The 15,904-nt window shown below is 43.1% G+C and overlaps 1 protein-coding gene and 1 long non-coding RNA gene across 2 annotated transcripts in view; one reads left to right on the top strand and one right to left on the bottom strand.

Moving 5' to 3' along the window:
• Nucleotides 1–15,904, bottom strand: part of Parm1 (prostate androgen-regulated mucin-like protein 1) — a 104,995-nt gene that overhangs the window by 13,818 nt on the left and 75,273 nt on the right. The window contains exon 3 of the mRNA XM_031390970.1: nt 594–672. Coding sequence (XP_031246830.1) covers nt 594–672 — 79 coding nt within the window. The remainder of the gene's footprint in view (nt 1–593; nt 673–15,904) is intronic.
• The window catches only part of LOC116104476, a 70,702-nt gene continuing 68,021 nt past the window's right edge, over nt 13,224–15,904 (top strand). Inside the window, exon 1 of the long non-coding RNA XR_004123923.1 lies at nt 13,224–13,272. This is a non-coding gene — a long non-coding RNA (uncharacterized LOC116104476). The remainder of the gene's footprint in view (nt 13,273–15,904) is intronic.

Genomic DNA, 15,904 nt, shown 5'->3' with positions numbered 1-15,904 from the left:
TTTGAGGAATCCTGCAACTTTCTGTCTGGCTAAGGAGTGTGAACTCTCAGCTACTCCATATGTTGACCTTCACTTTTAGGAGAAAAGTGTTTTGAAAACTAGCAATACAGGCACAATCAGGAACCAGAGCTCAGTTTTCTAGAAAGTGCTACATTTCCATTTTATCTCACATATATTTGAGTAGAACTTATAAACACCTCTTGAATAGATGAATTGTCAATCAACTGATGAGTGTGCAGAATATCGGGACTTAGTAAGCACTGATCCTGTCCTCTGCCCCAGCCCACAGGTGAGGAGGCCCTAGTTCCCAGTGATGTGTGGCTTCCCTGGAGCAGTGGAGTGATTTCAGGGCAGACGTCTGCACAGTCTCCAGACTCTAGGTAAATCTTGTCCCATGATGTCATCATGCCATTTACTCAACGTTTCTTCTTCAAACTGTCTGCCCCTGACTACTGAGGGGTAAGTTTACTGGCCACATTACTTCCCTGCCAATATTTCTGAGGGATGGGATGCCCACCACAAAACAGGCCCATGGTAAACTCAGCCTGGAGCCTCACAAAAGAATTCCGTTCTTTTAAAGAGGAAAGACTCACCTAATCTTTAGATATGCAGCAGCTCCAAACACCAGCAGCACCACAGCAATGACTGTCACGGTGATGGCGGCGATGCTGCCTGTGAAGGAGGAAAGGCCCAGAAAAGACAATGAGGGGCTAGCTCAGGCGTTTTAGAGTACACAATACCTACCCATTTCCTCTGAAAGAGGAAAACGCCATTCACCTCACACCATTCTGGTCAGAACGAGAATGAAACCCAGAATTTCAATTCTGTTATTGAACTTCAAACAAAAACACAAAGTGAGGTTCAGCAAAAGGTCAACATTTTAGCATTTGTCATGACTTGTTGGATCTCTGGAATGCAAAGGGCAGTACACAGTAACTTTGAAGAATGGTGGTGGTCAGTTACTGGCACCATTGTCTGTAGGGGAAGAAGATTTTAAATCTCCCAGTGTTTGCTTTTCATGTTTTGTCGAGTTCAAATGAAATATTGGGAGAAAGGCATCCTGTTCTAGTGCCACTAGGAAGTCAGGCATCTGAATTTTTAACAAACTGCAACTATCCAGCTGTTTCTGTAGCGTCCACTCCGAAGAGGTCGCTTTGGTAGGAGATGCACAAAACTTCTATGATGTCATCATATAAGAGCATAAGAGCATTTGTAAAAAAAAAAAAAAAAAAAAAAAAAAAAAAAAACCTTGTTCCTCTTTGGAAAGTGTGAGCAGCTTCCACATTCAAGTGGTCAATTTGGATTATAGAAAATTAGAGAATTAAGTCAAGTTATGTATGCAATAAGGTCACGTGTTCAGGGAGCACCGTTTTTGTTGTCCTTGTAACAACATTGTTATAAAACAGTGATTTCAATATGTGGGTTGTGACTCCTTTAGAGTCTTGTATCAGATAATCTGCATCTCAGATATTTACATTGTGACTCATAACAGTTGCAACATTACAGTTATGAAGTAGCAAAAAAATAATTTTATAGTTGGGGGGGTTACCACAGTGTGAGGAACTATATAAAAAGGTTGTAGCTTTAGGAATGTTGAGACCCACTGCTTATCAAGTAACACAAATGCTTTATGTGGTAGCTTGAAATTTGGTTCCTTAAACGATTATTAATAGGAAGGTAAAGAGACGGGCAGAGACCAATCCTTTAAGCATGTGTCCCTGTAAAAATAATCATCCCCTCTAAATATATCTTTGAGGTCTAGCACTCTTTCTATGTGCATTTTGGGCTAATAGAGTTTATACTTTGCTTTTGTTATACCTTAGAAATATTAAAGATCAATTGGATTCTTGTCCCCAAATATTGCAAAAGACTTGGTGTAATACACCTGTCCCCTATGTAGGTACACTACTTATTGCTTTAACAAAGGAATGGAGCTGTTCTTATATGCCTGGAAAAGAGCTGAGTGATCTGGAATGTAGTATGTATGTGATCCATGTGTGCATGTGTGTGTGTATGTTCGTGTGTGTGTCTGTCTGTGTGTGTGTGTGTGTGTACGCACATGCTCATGAGCAAGCATGATTGGCTGTGCAACCATAAGCTATCTATTTTTCTGGGTTGACTCATATGTTCTGCTCATCTCACGTGATTTTAATACAGGTAAATGAGATGCCTCACACACCAATCTGAAGAATTGTCCAAATGCATGATCCTGCCATTTCCTATCTTTTGTCCAGGAATCTTTTTTTACATTCTTAAAGATTTATCAGTTGCAAATTATATGTTACCACTTCCATGAGCCACGTGTGCTGTTTTCTCTCTTCTACCAAAAGAAGGGCAGAGTCTAAAGGCAAAGCTATTTCTTAACTCTTTAGTAATTCCCCTAAAGTTTTAGATGAAAGGCAACACCAGGTGTCCACATGTCTACAGGAGAGGGTCAAGGGTCATTGCTAACATGAAGACAATGAAAAGAGTTCACTATTTCCATGGAGTCTGGCCATAGTCAACCATTTCAAGCTTGCCTATTCCAGGACAGTCTGTGTATCCATTTCTTTGCTTCTAGCAGGCTTTCAAGCCAGATGAATGTATTTAACGGTGTAGTTATCTTTCCCTTTTTATGGCATTAGAAAGATCGTGGTGCTGATTGCTGAAATGTCTAGATCTGGTCAAACAGAGAAAGCCCGAGGTCAGACAGATCCTCTTAGGAAAAACCTCCACTCCTATTTTGAAAGGTAGCTTTTAGCGTCTTGGCCTCCAAATTGTGCTGAATTAGAACAATTCAAAGTTCACTGAAGCTTAAGAGGTAGGAGCTTTGAAAGGGAGGGTTATAACCGCAAGGTAAGCTGAGGGGGCAATTTGAAGATTCAAAAACAAAACAAAACAAAACAACCCACAGTCATTGCAATTAGGAACAGTTAAATACTGCCCTCTTCATTTAATTTCCCTCCTGCTAACATAGGAAAGGAATCTAGGTGGCTCCCCTAAAGACTCTCCTCATACTTCCCGACCCTAAGAATGACTTAATAGAGGAAGTCGTAGGCCTGACCTTCTTCAGAGTTTCTTGCCTAAGGAGCAGGGTATCCTCCAACACTGCCATTTCTCCAGTTTATTTTTATACCACCTCTTTTAAAAATAAAGCAGTTTTTCCAACTCAAGAGCTGTGTTTTTCCGTGTGGAACAGAGTGGCCTGTTCCTTCTCCGCGTCACGGTGGCTCATGGTGGCTGTCCAGCGCCAGGAGCTGTTTCAGTCTCCTAATGGGCATCATCAAGGCCACCTCTCCAAGACCACAAGTGACATCATCTTTCTTACCAGAGACGGAGGTTACACGTGACAGTTGACACTGGAAGTATTCTGGAAGGAGCTGGATAAATGGCTCCTTAGAGGGTTGGTTCCGCCAGTATGAGGCAAAAGGTATGAGGTAACATGGTTTGCACTGAAATTTAGGACCTTCTCATGAACTCTTCTGTCACTAACTGGTTGTTCAAAGGGAGTGCAGTACTCCTCCCAGCCCCTCTTCCCACCCCAGGAGCTGGAATCTTCTGGAATTAGATCTTTATCAGTTGGAGCCTAGGAGATCCTGTTTCTGAGCAGCTGTGGCCTCAGGTTTCAGTCAGGTCTGGCCTGAGAAGCCCCACCTAGCACCGGGATTTGTGTGCTCGTGCATGTGTGCATGCCTGTGTTTCAGCCGCTAAGCCTCAGAAAGCATGCACTGTGTTCTGTGGCAACCAAAAGCCTTTGTTTTTCTAGCTTCTGAAAACAAATGTTGTGCCCCCTGACTTTTGTTTAAACAAACCTGGAATTCCCCTTCTCCTCTTGTTCTCACTTTTTTATTTTCAAGATGGGGCAGGGAGAAGAAAAAGGCGGAAGGTGTGGTTGCTGGGACAACTTCCCCCACAGGGAAGGAAGATAGAGGACCTCATGGGCTGCCCTGGGATGGCTGTGGGGAAGTTTGCTGGCGTTTTAGTTCTTCCGCCTCACGATCCTTTATTCACAGACCAGGTGTGACTCATGCCATAAAGCTCTGGGATGGGCAGACGTTAAAAGAGAACTGGAGAAAACTTATCTGTATATTGTGGAAGCCAAGATACAAGATATCCCCCTGTACCAGCACATTGCCAACATGTTTTACCTAACCAAGGGGCTCTGGAAGAGCCAAACCCCAAAGCCTCCTTGAATATCTTGCTACCCCCAAGGCCTAGGATTTCTCAGAGTCCCGTTTGTGACTTTCATAATGGCCCAGAACGAGAACAAACAGCTAACCACAGCTCCTATCTTTTGCAGGCAGTTACTTTGACCATGAGGGTTACACCTCTCATTTAACTCTCTTTACAAGCTGAATGGACTCACCCCTAACCCCATTTTATAGATGAGGAAGTCGAGGCCAAAAACAGTTGAGCTCTTGATTAAAGTTTTACAGTTGGTAAATCATGGAGCTAACATCTGAACCCAGGCTTATTTCATTTGCCTTGTGGGGCTTAATAATTGCTATGCTAGTTATTTCCAGTTTTTTGTTTGTTTGTTTGTTTGGTTGGTTGTTTTTTAATTTTTCTTAATTAATTTTTCTTTTTTGAGACAGGGTTTCTCTGTGCAGCCCTGGCTGTCCTGGAACTCACTCTGTAGACCAGGCTGGCCTTGAACTCAGAAATCCGCTTGCCTCTGCCTCCCAAGTGCTGGGATTAAAGGCCTGCACCACCTACTGCTGGGCCTGCTAGTTATTTTCTATGGCCTGTTCCATGCACTTGTCTTCTTGGTCTATTCGTTTGCTTTTTGTTTTCTTTATAACTAAATACCAAGGCTTCTTGAGAAGTTTTACCCGATGCTTTGAATAACTGACATTGTGTCTGGATGTTCTTGCATCTCTCTGTCTCCTTTTTCTAACACTGGATTGTGTTTTTAACTTCCCTAGTCGGATTCTAATCATATCCATCTTGACTCTCCTCCCATCCTTTGCAGGCTTTGAGCACCAGGCACAGTCTCTAGCCCACAGTGGGTTCTTAACAGCATCCTTCAGTGTAGAATCACTAATTGTATTATTGGCAAGAAACATGACAACAAAACGTTTTGACCCCAGCCACTGTACTAAGAAAGTTCTTGAACCCAGGCTTTGCACCTATTCATCCTGCATTTCTCTGGTCTAGGTCTTATCCAAGGGCCAATTTCTAGGACTCCATCTCTGCTCCACCACCCTAGACATTCATCTTCCATGCTCTTTGATGACAACTCACTATGGATGACCAACTGGGTTGGCTGGAAGGCAGTTAATTTAGTAATAACTGGTTAGAGTAGGATTAGACTTGTGCTACAGCTGTGTAGCAAACTCCTAGAAGGACATGCCCCAGCTCAGAGCTGGCCAGCCATTACTCCATTGGTCAATGCCCATAGGTAGTCCTGGAATTGACATTTCAAGGGTGCTCACTCTCCATGATTGCCTTTAAACCACAGATGTGTGAACTGTTGCCTCACACTTAAGGGCTCTACCTATGTTCTTGTTACATCCTGCATCATTTGAACTAGAAGTGGCCACTTTTAGAATCTTATTAGAGGACTCCTCACCACAATCAAATACAAAAGTAGCCTTTCATTTGAGCTTTGTTTTGTTTTTGTTTTTGTTTTTTCGAGACAGGGTTTCTTTGTATAGCCCTGGCTGTCCTGGAACTCACTCTGTAGACCAGGCTGGCCTCGAACTCAGAAATCCACCTGCCTCTGTCTCCCAAGTGCTGGGATCAAAGGCGTGTGCCACCACTGCCTGGCTCATTTGAGCTTTTTTGGTGGAAATATTTGTCAAATGCACCCAGAATGAAAACGCTAGGGCAGATAGGGTGGATCTAAGCACCCTGTGAATAAACTCAATTAATGCTTTTACAAGCATTGTTCGAGAGCACAGCAGGTGAAGCAGGCAATGGAGGAGTGTCTGAGGATGAGGAAAAGATAAGTGCTTAGCTTATTTGACACGTGAGCCACACAGTGTTCAGTAATATGTGTGAGCGCTAGACCAAGGTTCTGTGTATGTGTACACACTTCTGCTGTATTTAAGAAAAGTTACTTTCTCAACGGCTCTTCAGCCTTATCACGATTCCTTTCCTTCTTCCTGGTTCATAAAGTCAGGAAGAAATGGAAAGGAACAGGTGGCCACTTCAGAGCGTGCAGCAGCTTCTTCAGTCAAGGTCATCAGGAAGAGAGGGACAATTTGCCCTGAGTTCTTTCTCTTTCGGAGTGTCTGTGAATGTTTGGGGGGTGGGTTGAGTATGAGAGCAGCATGTGACTGTATTTCCATTCTTATGGTAGGCTCTTCATCTTTACAGAAGTAACATATTTCCTCTTAATAACAGCAATAGTAACAGTAAGAAACAATAGTACACACAATGGCAACTAATGCTTTTCTGCTCTTAACTCTGTAAGGTTCAGCATTTTAGTATAGCTACCCCTCATAAGAACTCTGTAAACTAAATACTTTTGCTATTTACATTTTACAGATGGAGAAACTGAGGACAGAGGGGTAGGGTCCCACACTACATTGGTCACCAGAAGGGCCAGCTACAAGGACATGCTGACCTGGAATCCTCACTGCTCGCCACTGTTTCTGCCACCTTGGCTGTGCCAGGTCATAGCCTTTGCTCTGGACGTCTTGTCTGCTCTCTGTCGGCTCTCAAGACTCACAGTGTAATTCAAGACAGTGCAGTAGTTTGGGTCTTCCTATAGGCACTATGAAGGTGAGTCAAAGCTTAGTAATATCTAGATATTAGAGAAGCCTGCATATATGGTAACTGGCATTTCTTTGGTGGTGATGTGTGTGTTTTAGGAAGAGGATTAATGGGAAGCAGCCACCAGTCACAGGATAGCAAGTTAAAAATAAGAGGATCCTTGGCATTGTTTTTTACAGGCTTGCAAAGCTGCATTGAATGAACTCTCTGGTCTCACAGGGCTGTTTTGGATTGAGTCTTGATCTAGGAATGTGGACTACAGAGACCATCAAGCTAGTGGCTTGCAGAGGCAAGCATAAATGTCTGGGAGCCACACAGGAAAGTCCAGTTTTGAATTGGCAGATAGGGAGGTAGTCAATGCCTAACTTTGTATTTCTACCTATAGCAGACAAGTGGGTATGGAAAAATTGGAACAAGTTTTGAGAAGAGAATGAAACACTTCTCTGGGTGGGTAGGATTTGGACAAACAGCAATGAAGGTGTGTGGTAGGAAATAGCTAGGGGAGAGCAGACAGCTAAAGTTTCTGGGTTAGCAACAGGCTGGAGGCAGAAACACCCTGACCCTTACCTAAAAAGGAGTGAGTCCTTGCCTCTGCCTCTAGAGCCACTGAGGAGAATACACAAAAGGAAATGTTTTGTGAACTGGCACAAAGGGAGAGGGGTTAAACTGAGGTCTTTGCAGCTATTCTCTTTGCTTCATGAACTAGGAGATGATCTGGCTCTCCCAAGGTCACATGATTCACAGAAATGGATCAGTCTTAGTTTGTGTTTTCTTTACTGTGAAAAGACACTATGATCAAGGCAATTCTTATAAAGAAGAACATTTAACTGGGGCTGGCTTACAGGTTCAGAGGTTTAGTCCACTATCATCATGGCAGGAAGCATGGCAGTGTCCAGACAGACATGGTGATGGAGGAGAAGCTGAGAGTTCTGCATCTTGATCCAAAGGCAGCCAGGAGAAGACTGGGTGAAGCTTGAGCACCAACAGCCCTCAGAGCCTGCCTACACAGTGACACCCTTCCTCCAACAAGGCCACATCTATTCTAACAGGGCCATACCTCCTACTAGTGCCACTCCCCATGGGCCAAGCATATTCAAACCACCACAGAACCCATGCTGATGAGGTAAGAAGGTACAATGGAAATTAAAAGAGGTTGTACTCAGGACCAAGTCTCAGAGAATTCTGAAGGTCAGGGATGGTGTTTGATCTTAATAGTGCTGGACAGATGTGGGAACCCTAGGAGCATTCTGGGAAGAGGCACACAATTTTTTGATGTTTGTTTGTTTTGTTTTGTTTTGTTTTTCAAGAAAGTTCTTAAATATAATCTCCACTGGAAGTCATTTCAAAGGATAGATCTACCTTGAACCCCATTTTCTAGATGTTTTCTTTTGCTTTAGAGCTGATATTGATATCTGCAGCTGTGGGTAGTTATGCATATTTGCATATTTATGACCAAGATATAACCATGAGATGCACTGTTTGGTGATGATTCTAGGGCGCCGGTCTTGCCTGCTCTTGATTAGAAGTCCCTGAAAGCCAGGAATACCAAGCTAGGTTCATTTATTTGTCTAGGCCCAAAGTAATTCACAAAGTAATTCTGATTTATTCTGAAGCACAGCTAATTTATTATTAATTAGTTAAAAACTAATTTCAGAGTATTATAGGGACCTGTGCATGTTCGTATGTATATGTGTGTGCGTATGCTCATGTGTGCATGTGGAAGTCAGAGGACAACTTTGGGTATGGCTCCTCAGGAGGTGTCCACCTTGCTTTGTAAGACAGTCTCTCTCCATTGTATCTGAGGTGCAATAATTAGATGAGTCTAGCTGGCCAGTGACCCCAGGGACTGCCTGTCTCTTCCTTTCTAGCACTGAGATTACAAACATGTACCACTTTGCCCTTTGTTTTAGATGAGTGCTTGGGTTTGAACTCAGATCCTCATGCTTGTACACAAATGCTGTACCAACTGAGCCATCTCCCCAGCTTCAGAGTTGGTTTGAATCACACTTTGTTAGTACTCATGGTATAAGGAAGAAAGTTCCTTATCATTAAGGATGCAAATTAATAGAAGTGTTTTAATGAACACAACCTAAGCTTGTCTCTACATATTATTCCTCTTCTCCACCAAACTCTTTCCAAACCTTTAAATCATTAGTTTACTATGTAGTCATCTCCTCAAACACAAGATAAGAAGCCAGCTGATCCAAACTGGGCAACTGTCATCTATCTGGAGTGTTTTCCCTCCTTTCTACTCTTATCTAACAGCTGATGAATTGAGCAAGAGGGCAGGTTGGCTTCAGCCTTAAGGCTGGCGGCACAACTGTGCATTTACACTTCACGTCACTGGAGGCCTGGTTCGGAGACTAGTTTTCCTAAAAGTTCTGTTCTGGGCAGAGAGATTGCTCAGTCAGTTAAGGTGTGGCCTCACAAGGAAGAGTTAGGATGTCTAGCACCCACATAAACAGCTGGGCACCTGTAATCTCAGGGTCAGGGAAGCAGAAGATAGGTGTACCCCTGGTTCACTGCTAACCTCTGCAGCCAGGGAAGCAAAAGATGGGTGTACCCCTGGTTCACTGCTAACCTCTGCAGCCAGGGAAGCAGAAGATGGGTGTACCCCTGGTTCACTGCTAACCTCTGCAGCCAGGGAAGCAGAAGATGGGTGTACCCCTGGTTCACTGCTAACTTCTGCAGCCAAGTAGGTAATCACCAGCTTCAGTGAAAAACCATGTCTTGAAAACTGAGATGGAGAGTGACTGAGAAAGAGAACTGACTCTGACCTCTAGTTTCCACATGCACACACACACTCATATACCCACTCACACACACACACACACACACACTCATACACCCACTCACACACACATACACATTCACACACACATACACACACACACACTCATATTCCCACTCACACACATACACATTCACACACACATACACACACACTCATATACCCACTCACACACACATACACATTCACACACACACTCATATACCCACTCACACACACATACACATTCACACACACATACATACACACACACATTCACACACACATACACACACACACTCATACACCCACTCACACACACATACACACATATACATTCACACACACGTACACACATACACATTTACACATACTCATGTACACACACAAATACACATATACACGAATACACACACATACACATACACACTCATACACCCACTCACACACACATACACACATATACATTCACACACACATACACATATACACACACACTCATACACCCATTCACACACACATACACACATATACATTCACACACACGTACACACATACACATTCACACATACTCATGTACACACGCAAATACACATATACATGAATACACATTCACACACATACATATTCACACATACATACACAAAAACACAAACACACACACACACATACACACACACATGTATACCGTCCAGATAAATAACAAACATTGTTCTGCACAAAACAGACAGCTAAAAACGAGTAGGGGAATTGCTACTTGATAAAGATGGTGAAAGGCATGAACTCCAGATTCCGGCTCTTTCCTCTCAGCCTCATTCTCTCATGGGAACGCAGCCCTGCACTCACTGCAAGGAAGCACGGAGCTCAGGCTTGCAATTAATGAAACCATTCTGGGTGGCTCTCCGTTCCTATGGTTTTAAAGTTTCTTCACTTCACTTACAATTACAGTCTTTTCCAACACAAATGAGACCTCCTTCACGCTTGGAATTTATTTTAACTACCTGTTTCGATAGCTCAGTCTCAGCTCGCCTTTGACATTTGTAACATGAGCTACCTGGGGCTTCTGAGAATAGCAATGGTTTTGCTTATCCACTTTTCTCATAGCATTGCGCTGTCTAAGCTGATTGCCACATAGCAACACCAGGGCTGTCAGGAGTACAGCTCACATTCAGTCGACCAAAGGGTAAGCTCCACACCCAGTCTGCAGGGAATGAGGATTATTAAGGACCAGCTTGGGGATCTCAAACTCCCAAATCATCTCTTTGAATATTGTCTGTGGGGGTCAGGTAGGGGTAGGGTGAGGGGTCAGCAGAATTCTCCCCTTTTGCCAAGTAATGTGCTTGTTTATTGTTTTTAATTATTACTGTTTCAGGTCATTTGTCCCAGGTCACTCGTCCCAACAGCTTTGAGGCCAATGACATCAACATAATTACAGTAATCCCGAGGAATCAGCGATCTCCTAAGAACCATTAGTTAAATTCAGTCTTGTCCCCCATGTAATTAATCACCCGGGTCCCATAGGGCCTGCTTTCAGACACTGTATTTACCGAGTTTAAAGTTTTCCAGACTCAGGCTCTGGAAAGAAAATGAATTTCCCAACTGGGATGTAAGTCAGGGGAGGGTATGGTTCCTTCCTGTTCTGCCTTTGCAGGCCCCAGGACCTGGGCTTTCTCTTGTAGCTCACTGCTTGCTCCCTTCAGCCCCTAAGATGGCTCTTCTCAGCTGGGACAGTCTAGTCATTTCAGCCCATTCCTTTCAGTTTCCCAAGTGAAAGTGTCACAGTTCCAAGAGGAGCAGTAATTCTCACACCATTTGGATTGTCATTCTCTATATTGTCCCGAAGGCAGGTACTTCTTCAGGCTTTTATTACCCAATCCTCTCTGTAAGTGTCCCTTTGGGAGTCTTTAAGTGGTTTTTAAACAGTCTAAGTTTTCAAGCTAAGAAAAGTAGTCTACAAGCATCTGAGCTAGCAGTAGCCACCCCACTCTACCCCCAATTAAGGGTCCAACTGTAAATAATATCAGCTGGTATAATTTAGTGCTAACTTATTAGAACAGTGTTCGGTGGTCATATTTAATGCTAATAAGGATCTTACTGAGTAGGTACAGTTGAGTGTGTGCCCTCATCTTGAAGATGGTGTTCAGTGATGTTCAGGCTCTTTCTCAGAGTCCCACATATAGCCACAGGCACTGGAGAGAGCTGAGCCAGACAGTCTGATGGTGGGGTGTGCATCATCATCTGTATCCTTGCAGCCTGCCTTCAGAGTTGTTCCTTATGGCTCCATATGGAAACGTGCTGCATAGAGTGCGATAGCTCACTTCCACGGATTTAGTGAGATGTTTTCATTTTAGCATAAAATTAGCCATCGTCTTTAGGCCAACGATCTACTCCTTGAAGGTCATCCATCTAACCATGGATGAAAGATACTGTAAAAACACCACCTGTGATGGCCAATACTGTTTTTCCTAGGACTGAGCAAGCAGCCGTCTCATCAATGTAGCGTCACTTATACATTTTCCCAGCACAATAGTAGAGACTCAGCTCCCTGCGATGAGATTTTTAGATTCTTTCCTGACAAAGCTGATGGGTTGATAATAATGGTTACCCTCCATTTTCCAACTAGTTATTCTAGTAAGCTAGAAGGATGCTCTCCTGAGTTAGAAGCTCCTGATGGTTCAGGGCAGAGAGGAGATTGGGTCCATCCTCATTCATATCTCCCAATAAGCCTGGCATTATCTGTGTTTATATGCTAACTCTCATTTTCTCAGTGGAGCATTTTCAAAACTACCTCTCAGCTATCACCCATGAAAGTCAAATCTAAAACAGAAAAGAAAAGTGTTCTACAGAGACAGAAATTCTCCAAACATAATCAAAGACAGCATTGGGGCAATTAAAATGTACAATGACTGTCTTGCTACTGGATGACAATATAAATGGGAAATAGCTGATTTTATTACCTTGACATATATTTTTCAAAGGGTATCTTAGAAATACATCAAAATTAGATTAAGGTTTAAGCAGGGAAGGCAAGTCAATACAAGATTGTGTTTTAGCTGAAATAGTGTCTGATAGAGTTCCTGTGGGATAGTTTGAAGGTTAGCATAAGTTCCAAGATCTTGGCCTATAAGAAGAAAGTGTGATAATAAGAACAGTTATAGCAGCCACAGTGTTCATGGTAAGGCCCAAAGTGGGCACCAGGATGTGGGCAAAGACAGGTGTGTTGGGGGTGGGACTGGGTAGAGACTCATCACAACAGCAGAAACTACTTCAGATGTCTGTGGTCTTGAAAGGGCATCAGAGGAATCTTTGCATACAAGGGTGGGGGGTGTTCAATAGGGTTTGTTTATGTTTTTGTTTTTTCATTTTCAATTCAAAGCTCAGAGTTTACAGAGTTTCTATATAAAACTAAGAAGGTTCATTTGTTGAGTGTTTATTAAACACCTACACTGAGGTAGGCACAATTAGGTGCTAGGAATATAGTTTTGAGTCAAAACAGTTTCTTCCTGTCCCCATGTGTCTTGAGAAACAGTGATGACAATAAACAAAGAGCTACGCAGTTAAGTTTATCATTCTACTTCGAAGAACGGATTCACGCTGAGTCGTGATAAATTGTAACTGAATGCTAGGGACTAGATTGGGAGTCACACAGGAAACTTCCAGAACAAGCAATGTTTGAGCTAAGATTCCAGACCTTATTTGGAATTAACCAATGAGGTACTAGAGAAGGTACCAGCAAGAAACATTCTATGGATGATGGCCCTAAGTCAAGAGGAAGACCAGCGGACTTAAGACCCCGAGAGTCGGTCAGTAGAAGAGGCTCTGGGAATGAGCGGAAGGGGTTTGGATGCCACAGGGGCGGCAGGTGGAGGCCACCTAAATTGGAGGCTTGGGGGCTTCATGCTGAAGGCAAAGTTGTTGATGGAAGTTGGTGATGTGCATTAGTTTATCTAATTTCTGTTTCGTCACGCCTCTGGCTGCTCTGATGTGGGGAAAGGCAGAATGGAGAGGCTTCTGCTGTGGGGTTTTGAGACCTCCGACTGGAGAGTGAGCCTACCTATAGCGCAATCTCTGTAACGCTTGGTGGGGCTGGAGAGATGGCTCAGTGGTTCAGAGCTCTGGCTGTTCTTCCAGTGGACCTGGATTCTGTTCCCAGCACCCACTGCGAAGCTCACAACTGTTAGTAACTCCAGTCCCAGAGGATCCAATTCTCTCTTCTAGCCTTTGGTGCCATTGCACACAAATGGTATACAGACATATGTGAAGGCAAAGCACTCATGAATATAAGTAAATAAATAGTTGATAAAGGAGAAGACAGGACATGGGAATCAGAGAACAGAAAGATGGGCAGTGCCATTCACGAAAAGGTCCTGTTTTGAGCATATGTGATGAATTTGTAAACCTGAGAACTCGCTTGTCAGGAGTATTGCTTTCTGATACATTCTAAGCATTCTGAGAATATGTTAAGGAAGGGCTTAACATTCCTTTTACACTGTCTTATTATATATGTGTTTTTATAGTAATTCAATGTTAAGTCCTTTTGCCAATTTTAATATGTTTTTGAAAAAATGGTCATAGGCAGAGGCAGGCAGATTTCTGAGTTCGAGGCCAGCCTGGTCTACAGAGTGAGTTACAGGACAGCCAGGGCTATACAGAGAAACCCTGTCTCAAAAAAACAAAATAAATACATACATACATACATACACACATACATACATAAATCTTTAAAAAGTTGCTTTTAAAAAGAAAAGAAAAGAAAAAATGGTCATTAATTTATTACAATATTTTTTTACTCATAAAACTTTCCTAATGAATCGTTCATCTTTCATATCAGATAATTCTTTAGCTCAAAGTTATGGATATCTTTTTTTTTTTTTTTTGAGACAGGGTTTCTCTGTGTAGCCCTGGTTGTCCTAGAACTCACTCTGTAGACCAGGATGGCCTCGAACTCAGAAATCCACCTGACTCTGCCTCTCAAGTGCTGGGATTAAAGGCGTGCGCCACCACTGTCCAGCTTATGGATATCTTCTACACGGAAAATTCCTGGGGTTGGAAACAGAGAGATCCAGATGTCTCAGTACTAGGACCCTTTAAGGGTGTTTTAGCACAGTTCCCATGGAAGAAAAGCTAGAGTTCAAACCAGTAATGTAAAGTTCAAAGGATGCCACCAGTTTTCTCAGGTGTGTCCTCATCGTAATGGAAAATGCAAAGCGTTGCTGTCCCAATGAACATGTGGATTCCATACTGTACCAAGCACACTGCAACTGTGGAGTGTGTGTGCGCAACCCTGGAGTGCGTGTGCAACTGTGCAGTGTGTGTGCGTGGTCTAGTGATAGTGTGAGTGTAACTTGGTCTTATCTCAGCTCCTCCCTCCTACATTTGCCTAGTCCTGAGATGTGCACAGCACTGAGTTTGCTCAGGGCATGACAAACATGTCATAGTGTTTACACATGATAAGCTCTGGTTTATTAACACAATATGACCTCAGTTTAACACATGTTGCACCTTTTCTTCCTTGACTAGCTACACAAAAGCTTCCAATCAGAACATTTGCCTTCTGTGCAGCTGACTTGTGATGGCTGCCGATCCTCCTCTCACTGCTGGCCCAGGTGGTGGGATCAGACACTATCTCTTGGAACCTATTCACGTGTGCTGGCTACTGTTACCTCTCCTGACTCTGTATCTCCATTATGTCAGACTGGATGTGTTCAGTGGCAGGAAACTTAAGACCAACCCTGGCCCCGTCACACATGTGAGGACTTGAGGAAGTCAGTCTCTGTGTACATAGTTTTCACCTTTAGAACAGATGAGAGCTGGTCAGGCCTCACTGGTGGACTGAGTGGAGCCTGTGCTGCTGGTGATGCTTGATTTCCAGCAAGTGTCTCACAGGCAAAGATCTCATTTCTTAGGCATTGGGTCAGTGCAGTAAACAACTGTCATAGTATGACAAGCATACAAGTGTGCATATAGCCTCTCCTGTAATCAGTTAATAGTGAAGAACCCTACCAGGAAACTAGTTAATCTATCCCTGGTGCTGAGCAGCTGGACGCCAGGCCTGAGCTGGTATAGACTTTTGGTCCTCAACTGCTTACAACTTACCATGTACATTTCTCCTGCTGTTGAATAATACTATTTAAATATAATCCTTAGACTATTTTTCCCATCTTTGACTACCAATGAACTACTAGGTTCAACCAGCAACTTTATCTCATGACCTAGGGCTTTAGGAATCTACCCTAAAGTTCCTCCCTCCTTCATTTAGGATGTCTGCATCCAGACAGCTTGGGACTCTAGTACTCTCTAGGCCATACACATGATGCATTGTAAATTTCCTGAAATGAATGACTATCATTCACAGCTATTTGCATCCCTAGTATATATAGAGCCAGATACCTAGCTTAATAAATGCTTATTGAAGATAGTGGGCATCCTTCATTA

The sequence above is a fragment of the Mastomys coucha genome, unplaced genomic scaffold (assembly GCF_008632895.1).
Source record: "Mastomys coucha isolate ucsf_1 unplaced genomic scaffold, UCSF_Mcou_1 pScaffold22, whole genome shotgun sequence".
Classification (NCBI taxonomy): Eukaryota; Metazoa; Chordata; class Mammalia; order Rodentia; family Muridae; genus Mastomys; species Mastomys coucha.
This window is presented reverse-complemented; position numbering and strand designations above follow the sequence as displayed.